General features: G+C 42.0%; 1 protein-coding gene across 1 annotated transcript in view; it reads left to right on the top strand.

Moving 5' to 3' along the window:
- The first annotated feature begins 7378 nt into the window (after positions 1-7378).
- The window catches only part of LOC126210102 (GILT-like protein 1), a 48492-nt gene continuing 42179 nt past the window's right edge, over positions 7379-13691 (top strand). Inside the window, exon 1 of the mRNA XM_049939237.1 lies at positions 7379-7533. Coding sequence (XP_049795194.1) covers positions 7474-7533 — 60 coding nt within the window. The 5' untranslated portion in view covers positions 7379-7473. The remainder of the gene's footprint in view (positions 7534-13691) is intronic.

Here is a 13691-nt window from a genome sequence, read left to right on the forward strand (position 1 = left end):
GTCCAATACTTTATTTATTTTTAATTCCAAAACGTAATGTACTTTGTGGATAGCCCTCGTACAATGGCACGTTATCAAGATTTAAGTGAGTTTGAAAGTGGTGTTACAGCCGGCGCACGAGCGAAGGGACACGGCACCTTCGAGGTAGCGATGAAGTGGGCATTTTCCCGTACGATCATTTCGCGAGTGTACCATGAATATCAGGAATCCGGTAAAACACGAAATCTCCAACATCGCTGCTGCCGGAAACAGATCCTGCAAGAACGGGATCAACGACGACTGAAGATAATCGTTCAACTTCGCAGAAATGCAACCCTTCCGCGAATTACTGCAGATTTCAATGCTGCGCCATCCACAGGCGTCGGCGTCCGAACCATTCATCGAAACATGACCTATATAGGCTTTTGGAGTCGAAGGCCCACTCGTGTACCCTTGATGACTGCACGACACAAAGCTTTACGCCTCGCCTGGGCTCGTCAACACCGACATTGGACAGCTGATGACTGAAAATATGCTGCCTGGTCGAATGAGTGTCGTTTCAAATTGTATCGAGCAGATGGACGTGTACGGGTATGGAGACAACTTCATGAATCCATGGACACCGCAGATCAGCGGGGGACTGTTCAAGCTGGTGGGGGCTCTGTAATGGTGTGGGGCGTGTGCATTTGGAGTGATGTGAGACCCTTGATACGTCTAGATACGTCTCTGAGAGGTGACACGTACGTAAGCATGTCTGATCATCTGTATCCATTTGTGTCCATTGTGCTTTCCGACGGACTTGGACAATTCCAACAGGACAATGCGACATCACACACGTCCAGAATTGCTACACAGTGGCTCCAGGAACATTCTTCCGAGTTTAAACACTTCCGCTGGCCACCAGACTCCCCAGACGTGAACACTATTGAGCATATCTGGGATGCCTGGCAGCGTGCTGTTCACGACAGATGTCCACCCACTTTTACGAAGGACAGCCCTTTAGGATTCATGGTGTCAGTTCTCTCCAGCATTACTCCAGAGATTTGTCGAGTCCATGCCACGCCGCGTTGTGGCACTCTTGTGTGTTCTCGGGGGCGCTATACGATATTAGGTAGGTGTACCACTTTCTTTCGCTCTTGAGTGTATTATGTAACATAATAATTCAGAAATATAATGGGGATGACACAGAAAACTACGATGTTACGCTAGGACGCCGGCCGTTGTGGCCGTGCGGTTCTAGGCGCTTCAGTCCGGAACCGCGCTGCTGCTACAATCGCAGGTTCGAATCCTGCCTCGGGCATGGATGTGTGCGGTGTCCTTAGGTTAAGTTAGGTTCTAAGTCTAGGGGACTGATGACCTCAGATGTTAAGTCCCATAGTGCTTAGAGCCATTTGAACCATTTGATGTTACGCTAGGTATTAGGTCTGCAACTTCGCTTCCGCCGTTTTGCAATAGACGGCAGTGGCGGCAAGTTGGGTTCGGGTGGTTGGTCATAGGTGTAATACAATAATCTTAGGCATCTGTAAACATAATGCCATAAAATATCAGTCGATTTGTGATTACATCATAAGGTTATTCTCGATTAAGTACGTCAATTTACGTGCCAATTTCTCGCCATTTGCGGGAAGTTTTAATTTTCTGCTTTAACATGAAGAAATATGCGGCTGTGGGTCGTAAAATGCTGGGTAAGACCAATGGTGATGGAACTATCAGTGGAAGAACGTGCAGTGAATGTTTTCAACGCCTTTAGAACAGTGATTTTGATGTCCAAGACCAGCATGACGGTGGAACACACAACGTTTTCGTAGCTACTGAAACAGACGAAGACAGTCGCAGGACATCCTTATCGAGAGCAATTGATGCTTTCGAGCCCAGAACTGAAACACAAACGGCCACAATACAGTGATAGACACGTAAAGGTAATTTTTCAGTAGGTCGTGCACGACCCCATGTCGCAAAACCCGTCAAAATATACACGGAAACGTTGAAATGAGAAGTCCTATCCCTCCCGCCGTATTCTCCATACGTTGCTGTCTCTGACCTTTTTCGGTCAGTGACATACAGCCTGGCTGACCAGCACTTCCGATCATATGAACAAGTGCAAAATTGATCCCTACAAATCACGCCCAGTTCTTCCGCCACGGGATTCGTATGCTATCCGAAAGATGGGAGAATGTAGTGGCCAGCGATGGGCAATACCATGAATCATAAATTTGTTTTGCGGTTTTCACAATAAAGCCCCGAACTTCGAGAAAAAACTGCAGAAGCAAAGTTGTAGATCTAGTAGATACACTGATTTTGAAAGACAGATGGAAGCTGAATCTGGTGGTCGGTGTTCAAGCAGACAAGACGTTCGTCTCCAGATCTCCAGAGCAACATGGAGAGTCGGTCAAAGTGAGTACAAACAGTCTCCTCCCAAACAGTCAGGGCCCAGTGTTTTAGAAGATACTGATGACAGCATAGTAGAGAACATTCATAAAGACTGTTGAATCGTAGTTTTACATTCCTATAGCCAACTAATGAGGCACTACAAGTCCTTTAAAAGTAAATCAAATTGCAGATTATTTTTAAATTATGCGTCTAGCAAAAGGCGAGCAGGAGATCGTTTCAAAGGAAACTCACTGTCACTATTACAAACCGTAAAATAACATGTAATATCCAAATTTGATAGAGCAAGATGGTATGCATCTACAATATTGGTATCTGCAAATGTGGGCACGAGAAGCGTCTAAAATGATTGGCTTGGACAATTTCAAAGCTTCAGTTCGTTTTGTCGTCAGCCTTAAAGCTGAATATGACAATTGATCAGGCATTTTACTACCTTTGGCACCCGCGAGGACATAGAACACAATAATAGAATACGTCAGAAGTCACAGCAGTCTGTAGAGGCAGTGATCACGTTTCTGACAGAGCAGAGTGTCGAGAAAGGAAATGTTTGGAATGATGACCCGAGTCGATTACAGTACGAAAGATCATAGTCTCATAGAGGAGGGGAAACTGCAGCTAGTTAGTTGCAGTCTGTGCGTAACTCTGAACACAACTACACAATTGGAGTGATAACAAAATTGACAGACAATGCGTACATCTGCTTTCAGGAGGGATAAGCCAATTTGCCCGAATGTTTCAAACAAACTTCAAACAACTTGCCCATGAAACATTCATGTGGCGGCAGGCAAAATTGGGAAAATGAATAAAGAACACAGTAAATGTTTTTAACTTCATTCCTTGGCGACCATGCCACAAGTGAAAGCAGCCTGTTGTTGTGTGATTCCTGGTCGGATACAAGTTTTACGAACAAACGTGTTACGCTGAAGATACTGCCACCGAAAACAACAAAATATTGCCAACCCTGACGTTTACTTCTTTCGCCAATATAAGTTCTATATCAGGAGGACTGCTGATTTTGTAACGCTACAACGCGCCAAACCACAAGTGAAAATACATGATCGTTATTTCATAATCAAACTTTACTCTCTGATTTAGAGTCCATTTTTTGCAGCAAAGAATTCGAAATACGTTTGGCGAAAGGCAGGTAATGACATTGACATACCCGTATCATGTAATTAGTGTGGCTCTTGCTATCGGACTACTGGCTTGCGAAATTGACCTCAAATGTAAAAAATGTGGCTTTAGTGAGTTGTGGACATTGTTCTCTTCCACTTCATCGAAATTCCACATATGCACCACGAGGACTAATATAAGCACTATCAGGTGTGTAGGATATGTGTGTTTCGTGCTATTATAATTACTTTAAGCAAAGATCTTAAAGTCAGCAATAGTTTGTAATGGTACTTGAATTACGTAACCATTACGGCACCTCAACTCAACCTCTCGATACCAGCAATAGTCTACTGTGTTTCTGTAAAATAGTTAACATATTTCTGTGACAACATTCAGATTCGATTTCATTGATGTAGAGGTACTTCGATACATCGATATGTATATATTGCAATGGTATTATTCTTATGTGTATTCTTTCTTTTGTCACCTCGATCACTGACGTACTTGTAACTCTGATTTTTGGGCGCGTAAGCGGTTATTAGAGAGTCAAGTTTTGGTCGTCATGTTAAAAAGACGCAATTTGTAGTCAGTTTATGAAATGTGAACTTTAACACTGAGGAAGATATTTTCAAATATGTTTTATATTGTGAAGTGATGTTTTGGAGCAAGTTACGTGATATTTGCAACAAAAGCAATAAAAAAAGAAGTGTAACTTAAGTTCGGAGTGCTGATTACTTTTTTACATCACCATTGTCCTAACTTGCAAAAGTTTAATCTTCAAAAATGGTTTATGAAACACATCTATAAAACTTTTGAATATCGCAGAATAGCACCTAGGCCTCTTTGCATCCGAGCTTGGAATCATCACTACCTAGATTTTCGACGATTGAGCCATGAGTTCACAACGAGACCAGCGTGGGAAACACGAAAAGATGAGTGCCTAGTTTATCCATTATTTCAAGAAATGACTTTATTAACTGTGCTCTAATGACACCTGCCACATAATATAACTTTGTTGTTGCCCGAAAATGCAATATTTAGCAGCGTGAGCAACACTACAATCACAATTAATTTTTGACCTTTGTTATGGTAGGGTTGTTAGAAGTTGCAACGTAAAATTAAAGCAATAAACATCCCTCTGTCGCAAAATGAAGTCTTTTTAACCTAGGTTTCGGCCACTTCTAAGAGTATCTTCATCAGAAATAAAACATTGAAACTGGCCTGTAACATAAGTACGAAGTTCTAGGGAAAAGAATGTTTTTTACAAGTGTAAATACTGACTAGCAGTATAAAAAGAAAAGGCATAGTACTTACATGTCACGTATAACTGTCAAGCGATAAAGCTTTAGTCACAGAATTTTAAAATAGAAAACACAGAAGGCAAGGAGCCGCAAATACAAACAGGCTACTTAACAGTGAAAATATAGACAGGCGAATATTGTGATGAACATTATCTGATACATGAAGTAAGAAGCAATACTTTATCTGTCAGCAGCACACATGGTAACAATTTGTGTACATAAGAGCTTACAAGTACTGTTCAAAGGCTGAAATCGCCATTACAGAATTACAAAGGGATCTGAATAACTCAGCGAGTAGAAACAACGATATAATATGGAATGTAGATAAGATAAACCATTTAATGAACAAGAAATTATAAATCGACTTAGAAAAAACATTTCGGTAACTGCACGAAGGAACACGAAATCAAATATCAAGCAACGGCTTCATACCGTTGAAGAAGCTTCTATTACGTAGTTGTAGCTGCTCATTAAGAAGGAGGCCATCATTTCGAGAAAGATGTTTAACAATTTTCATTAACTCTCTAAAAGTAAAGGTCTTCAACCGTTTCTCAGCTACAGCGATAGGCATTCTCTCTTATTTCAGATATGTCGATGATATTTTAGTCATCTACAAAGGAGTTTTTGATGGCATTAACCGTATTTTCAATCTCTTCAAAGAACTTGAACGAGAAAATATCCTTCACCAGGCCCTCCAATTGAATTTTCTTGGCTTTACGCTTACGGTAGAAGAAAATAAAATCTCAGTTCATATTTTTCGTAAAGAAACATAAACCGATCGGATCGTACCTGCGTCTTCTATGCACCCACAATCTCATAAGAACGCTTTCTTTGACTCGGCTATTCACGGAGCTGCTTCTATTGTCGAAAGAAAAATTCGAGGAAGAAATTAATTTAATCAAAACGATAGCAGTTAATGACGAATACGAACCTGCCATAGTGAATAGCATTCTTAAAAAGAAAACTGTTAAAAGAGTTACTACACTCGGCACCTCTATCATTGAGTCCAGTCTAAAGAAGAAGTTCTTCTCTATTCCTTTCTTGGGGTCCATCTTCTGTCAGATACAACGCCTTCTTCGTAATAAATACAACTGTAATGTTGCCTTTTCAACATTAAGTTTGAAAAAAATGTGTTCATAATTTAAAATCGACCCGTTCCCCTTTGAAGGACTCTGGTGTCTATAAAATTCTTTGCAACGCCTGCTCTTCTTACTACGTAGTACAAACAAGACGTGCTTTTACAGTCAGATACAAATATCTTTAAAGAAAAAATGGTACTAGCACTCAGAATTAGTCTTTTGCCGACCACCTTCTGATTACAGGTCACTCGCCTAAGCATTCTGTACACTGAGAAGAAAGGCGTAGATTAAATCTCGAAGAATTATAAAGTTTTTAAACATCTTTCTCGAAATGGCCTCCTTCTTAATGAGCAGCTACAACTACGTAATAGAAGCTTCTTCAACGGTATAAAGCCGTTGCTTGATATTTGATTTCGTGTTCCTTCGTGCAGTTACCGAAATATATTTTCTAAGTTGAATTTCTTGTTCATTAAATGGTTTATATTATCTACATTCCATATTACATCGTTATTTCTACTCGCTGAGTTATTCAGATCCCTTTGTAGTTCTTATGGCGTTTTCAGGCTTTAAACTGTACTTCTACGCTCTTATGTAGACAAATTGTTACCACGTCTGCTGCTGACAGATAAAATATTGCCTCTTACTTCATATATTAAATAATGCTCATCACAATATTCGCCTGTCTATATTTCGAATGTTATGAAACCTGTTTGTATTGGCGGCTACTAGATGGCACTTTTGGCGTAATGTTCACCTGCCTGGCGCCTAAGTATGATGCTACTGCAGCTCGATAGGTGTGAGCAGCCTACAGTGGGTTGCCTTCTATGTTTTCTATTTTAAAATTCTGTGACTAAAGCTTTATCGCTTAATATTTACTTTATACGTGACATGTAAGTACTGTGCCTTTTCTTTTTATACTGCTAGTCAGTACTTAAACTTATAAAAACATGTTTTCCCTAAAACTTTGCGCTCATGTTATAGGCCAGTTTCAACGTTTTATTTCTGATGAAGGCACTCTTAGAAGAGGCCGAAACCTAGGTCAAATAATTTTGCGACCGAGCGCTGTTTATTGGTTTAATTTTAAGGAGAGGGTTTTTTGCACCGTTGATTGGAAAATGTAATGATACACTGACATCATTGAGTAATGCATAATTTTCCTCGTCTGGTACTGATATCTTGTTACTTTGTTTCTCTCTGCTAAGATGTCACCCGTGGCAGAATGCAAACTTTTCTATGGAAATGACACAGACCAGTGTCTTTTTATGATCGAGTGTTATTCTGTGGTTTTTTCGAGCTTCCGTTCTGGCTTGCCTAAAGGACGGTGCGGTCTTTGATCGCGTGAGTCTGCCAGTTATCTGCTCCGCAATGAAATAAGTCTGCTGACCTCTGTAGCGGGGCGTGTTATCGCCTCGCGAGAGATTACAGGTTTTCCTGCTTGACACGGAGTCACCTCGTCGCATCTGCGAGTCGCGGGTCAGGGTCTGCACCCGCGTTCCTACGCAACACCCGTCGGTGAGGTTTTGTTTACTTTCCGACGCACACCAGCCGGCGGGCAGCGTATAAATGGACAGAGCTGCCGTCCCCTGGACTGTCACCACCGCCACACCGCCAAGATGTTTCTGCCACGGGGTGTTCTCTCTGCGTTCGGTCTCGCCATCTTGTTTCACGCACAAGTAAGTACCTTCCAATGTCTTCCTTCGTTCCTTAGCAGGAAATTCGAGGATCACTGTAAGAGTGATGAGCGCTTGTTTCTCCATACAATTTTATCAAGACAATGAAAAAAAAAAAATTTACAAGATACTTGATGCCTAACAAACGGGTCCTCATGGATTCGCATAATCAAATTTACTTCCTATAGAATTAGATTAGTGCCCATACATCTATTTTCTAATGCAGTATGCAGCAGATCTAAAATGAATAAATACACTATTGGCCATTAAAATTGCTACACCAAGAAGAAATGCACATGATAAAGGGGTATTCACTGGACAAAAATATTATACTAGAACTGACATGTGATTAGATTTTCACACAATTTGGGTGCGTAGATCCTGAGAAATCAGTACCCAGAACAACCACCTCTGGCCGTAATAACGGCCTTGATACGCCTGGGCATTGAGTCAAACAGAGCTCGGATGACGTGTACAGGTACAGCTGCCCATGCATCTTCAACACGATACCACAGTTCATCCAGCACGGCGTTCCGAATTACTCTCCTGAACCCACCGATTCCATATTCTGCTAACAGTCATTGGATCTCGACCAACGCGAACAGCAATGTCGCGATACGATAAACTGCAATCGCGATAGGCTACAATCCGACCTTTATCAAAGTCGGAAACTTAATGGTACGCATTTGTCCTCCTTACACCAGGCATCACAACAACGTTTCACCAGGCAACGCCGGTCAACTGCTGTTTGTGTATGAGAAATCGATTGGAAACTTTCCTCATGTCAGCACGTTGTAGGTGTCGCCACCGGGTCCCACCTTGTGTGAATGCTCTGAAAAGCTAATCATTTGCATATCACAGCATCTTCTTCTTGTCGGTTAAATTTCGCATCTGTAGCACGACAACTATGTGGTGTAGCAATTTTAATGGCCAGTAGTGAAAAAAAAGGAAGTAAAATGAAAGTACGGAAAAGTCGGAATTGAAGATTAAAAGATTTCCTATCACTGCTAAGTATCCAGCAACCAAAATTGGCGAATGGTTTCTTGATCAGAAATAAAGAAATACGTGTTTTAGCAATTGTGGAAATTTAACTCCTATGGAGGTAAATGGAACCGTCGTGTGACTAGGGCCTCCCCTGGGGTAGACAGGTCGCCTGGTGCAAGTCTTTTGAGTTGACGCCGGTTCGGCGATTTGCGCGTCGATGGGGATTAGATGACGATGACAGATACAACACAACACCCAGTCCCTGAGCGGACAAAATCTCCGACCCAGGCGGGAATCGAGCCCAGGCCCCTTGGTATGACAGTCCGTTGCGCTGACCACCCAGCTAATGGGGCGGATGTCGTATGGAGGTCTAACTGTGAATGAAAGCTTTCTTGAAAATAAATCATTATTAAAGAAGTACTAGAGCAATTTAAATCAATGAAAATTGGAGTTTGACTTGTAAGTTAGAACTAAAAAATAAGTGTTTCTGTCTGTTTCGAAGTTCAACCCCTAAGCTTTTATGGGAATATAGCGTGTCACTATGAAAACATTTTCAAAGCTAAAGCTGTGAAAATTTGTATTGCGCTTGTCAGTTGCAAATAAAAATATATGTGTTTCAGAGTTTTTTTTTTTTTTTTGGAAATACAACCTCTGACACAGGGATGTATGCACTCCGTCTTCAGGGCACAAGTGGCCCATCGGGACCATCCGACCGCCGTGTCATCCGCAGTGGAGGATGCGGATAGGAGGGGCGCGGGTCAGCACAACCCTCTCCCGGTCGTTATGATGGTTTTCTTTGACCGGAGCCGCTACTATTCGGTCGAGTAGCTCCTCAATTGGCATCGCGAGGCTGAGTGCAACCCGACAAATGGCAACAGCACATGGCGGCTGGATGGTCACCCATCCAAGTGCCAGCCACGCCCGACAGCGCTTAACTTCGGTGATCTCACGGGATTCGGTGTATCCACTGCGGCAAGGCCGTTGCCGACACAGTGATATAGGGAATGAAATTTTTATGAAAGTATTTCGTCATATAAAAAATTTTCTTTTAATTTAAATTTATGAAAATCGGTTTGTGACTTGTAAGAAAACGTATGTTAGGGGATGAGACTTTCTATGCAACTGCCACCACGAGAACTCATAAGGCAAGTTTAACAAGGAGCTCCGGCTCCAGCTACCAGAACCGCTTTTTGGTCAGAAGTACATCCGGAAAAGACTCTGTTTCTATGGCCTTAATTAGCGTGGAAAGTTTAGGTGATGTTGCGTTTTGTGAAAAACATAGTTCCATTAAATAAAAAAAAAACTGTTGAGACCATATAGTTTACATAAGCAAAGCAGCGGGTGGTACGCTAGTTTATTATGAAATGGAAATTTCAACCAAAGCTATTGTGTCATAATTGTCTAAATGAAGCCGCGCGGAGTGGCCGCGTGGTTTGAGGCACCGTGCACGGTTTACACAGCCCCTCCCGCCGGTGGTTCGAGTCCTCCATCAGGCATGTGTGTGTGTGTGTGTGTGTGTGTGTGTGTGTGTTGTTCATAGCATAAGTTAGTTTAAGTAATGTGTAAGTCTAGGGACTAATGACCTCAGCAGTTTGGTCCCTTAGAAATTCACACACATTTGAACATTTTTGTCTAAATGAAAGTAAAATGTTTTTGTTTCCACTCAATAATCGCATGAAAATGAACTACAATTTGCAGAGAGATAAGAAACGATATATCCTGAAAAACGTAGGTACATAAAGAAATAAAAAAAAAGCATTTTTTCTATTTGATCTTAAACATTTTGGTAAGGAATTTTAATTTGTTTTAACGACTTGCATTTTCATACAATTAATAACTGAAATTGACAAAATGTTTTGTTTATTAAAAATGATTCACGAATATGAAGAAATCGCATTACGTAACAATTTGATCTGCTTTACAGTATGGTCTATTTTGGTCGAAGATCATTCTCCAGCACGGACTCCTACGAACAGTCTAACATTCTGCGTGGTGTCTGTTTGTTCTAAGTCATGTCTCCCTACCACTTTCGCGCAACGACGCTCTGAGCGTGTTTTTTAGGGAATTAAATAGTTTGAACCTGGGATCTGTTGCTGGTAAGGAGACGCCAGACCACACATGACATGTAGAGTTCAGAAGAGTTCAGTGAGACTAGCGATGATATAATCAAATACATAATGATTTCAGCGTCAGCTCCACTGCACTCCCTGTAAAAGAATCTTAATACCAACTAAATTTAGTGGAACGGGTTCAAGGCTTTCCTATTTTTAGTTATCTGGTAAAATAACGTCGAAAAAGCAGTTAAGTTTACCATTGGAAATTTTATTCTACTCACAAAACATTGTTTATAAATTGCACTATTGATAAAAGGAAATATTTTAATACAGGATGATAAAAACCAACTGCATTCAACAAAAATGTGAACGAATATTCCCTGAATGGGTTTCCAAGTTCTACAATGGATCGAAGGATGACCTATGCCATATCACATCTATAATCTATGTTTAAGTTAAGTTTCATAAAAGAGAAAACTATCAAAACGGTCTACAGTGACCCTCAATTATCTTTAATTACTTATTTAACTTGTCGTAAATTACAGTGGCTGATGTGGCTTCTCAATAATTATATAACAGGAAAATCATCGGGTTTCAGATTTTAACTTCTAATAGCAAATGTGAATACCATGAGCTTTAATTGACGATCGACACTAGTATTACGCAAAAAGGGGATGTAACAGATGAGACTTCTGCAGTTCTGAGTAAGCCTTATGACTCTTATGCGGCATCGCGTGTGTTCATTACCTTGTCGTTGGTTAAGCAGCGTCAGGGTGCGGCGGGCAGCGCTGCTCCACGCACCTCGCCGTCTCGGAAGCAACTCTCTCTAACTTCTCCTTACTACAATTTACTGAACTTGGTTTAAGAAAAGCTATCTGGCTGTGTTTTCAACTGACCAATCAGGGTCTCAATGTTAACCTTAAGCTCCGCCTACAAAAGTTCTGTCTATGAGAAACATACTTTTCGTGGTGGGGCAATGTTTTTAATGTTTGCAACGTAACAGAGAGGCGTATAGTCTCACGCTAAAACTTTCAGCTGATGTAGCCCTTTTAGTGTTATAGTAAGATCTATACTGTTCTTCTGGAGCGCTCTATCTTTTAACGTGGGCTGGAGGGTGGTCCTGGCGGTCAGCCGCGATGTGGATGTCCGTCCCATATCGTAGGGCCTTCTAGCTTAACACGGTTCTGCTCTTGCCTTCTGTTCTCGTTTCTTCCATCGGAACTGCGTCTGTTTCACAGTGGGAAGGTATCACATGCATTTAGGCGTTCTTGTGTTAGTCTGTGGTATTCCATTTGCTCACTCGTTGATCGTATTACTTTGGTTAATTTAATGTCAGGATTTATTCTGATCTATGTGACATACTGCCGGATTTTCTATCATGTCAGGGTTTTCATGGAAGGTGTTGGATTTGCCTGACACCTTACAACAGTTATGTTGGCGTTTTTCGCAATGTCTAGCAGGAGTCAGCCCAGACAAGTACTGCTCATCATGTTTTTCATGCTGCACCAAACTTTGGTCTGTTTCCCAGTATAAACAGAAATCATTTCTTAAAGCAGAATTTTTCGTGCTCACTCGATAGGGCGGCCCAAAATTACTCTAATGCGATATTCGGTTTGGTGACATGCATTAACAGTGACAGTAAAACGAGGAGAGTAGCAGTTACTCCACGACCGACTGAGCGGCGGCGCCATCTGCCAGCGACATTCAGTGCGGGCCAGGGTGGCGTGCGAAACGACCTAACTGGCCGAGGACTGGACCGCTGGAGTTGCAGATGTTCTGCGTACTTTACGGTCAGCGTTAATAAGTATCGATAGAACACGTGTGACAACAGAACAATTTGGAACCGCTCTGTTGCATGACCACATAAAATTCCGCTTTAAATACAATCTTCGTTCTACCGGGAAACAACTGACGTTTTACATTCACATTGGGCATTGCATGGAATATGTGAGGAGTAGTAATTACCTGGGCGCACTCTAGTTCTACATTTCGAAAACTACAACATATAAATCTTGCTCTTGGCAAAAATCTGCGCTGGGTAGTGGTTCTTCAAAAATGGTTCAAATGGCTCTGAACACTATGGGACTTGACATCTAAGGTCATCAGCCCCCTAGAACTTAGAACTACTTAAATCTAACTAACCTAAGGACATCACACACAATTTTGCCCGAGGCAGGATTCGAACCTGCGACCGTAGCGGTCGCGCGGTTCCAGACTGTAACGCCTAGAACCGCTCTGCCACTCCAACCCGCCACCGTCACAAATTTAATCTGCAGCTGACCAGAAGAAGACCTCTACATTCCTCGTTTCGTAAAGGAACACAGCGAATCTAGTACGTAACTGCTGTCCACTACCCATCCAAGAGCACAAGATTTCTCCAGATGCGCGAAATTGAGGAGATTAGCACGCCTTTTCGGTGTGCAAGAGATGTGAAACTGTTGTGATGATATAACAGACGGTTAAGAAGAAGAAACGCATATTCTTTATGCATGGTGGAGCTCCAGACGAACGGAGTTTGCAGCCTTTTACGTAAATCATCTGCGGCATCAATTCCAAAATATTATTCTAGTGTATGGGGTCATTATCGAGAAGGTATTAGTAAGAGAGAACATAAACACATGCACTCCTAAGGCTATAAGGTTCTGCATTTAAAACAAGCTATAACGTCAGATCGTTGCGGTATCCGACCTATTACTCGTATGGAAAGCAACGCTATTACTAAGAGCAACACACACACACATGCCCCAGGGAGGACTCGAACCTCCGGCGGGAGGTGCTGTGCAATCCATGACAAAGCGCCTCAAACCACGCGGCCACTCCTCGCGGCTACTGTGCTCGTATAAAATGATCGTTAGTAACGGAGAACACCTCATACAAAGAATGAGATGATGCGCGTTCATGTTACAGCGCGCCAAACGGTAATTTTTTCATAATGGGGTGGTTGCGCCGGACGGTGTTGCCGAGCGGTTCTAGGCGCTTCAGTGTGGGACCGCGCGACCGCTACTGTGGTGTGCGTACTGTAAGACCTTCGGTACACACTCCAGCAGATTACTTGACTTGTTGCTCTAACGAAGTAGGCGAATGTCAGCAATATGTCTCGTGGTCTTATCGTAGCGTGTTTAT

Source organism: Schistocerca nitens, chromosome 10, assembly GCF_023898315.1.
Source record: "Schistocerca nitens isolate TAMUIC-IGC-003100 chromosome 10, iqSchNite1.1, whole genome shotgun sequence".
Lineage (NCBI taxonomy): Eukaryota > Metazoa > Arthropoda > Insecta > Orthoptera > Acrididae > Schistocerca > Schistocerca nitens.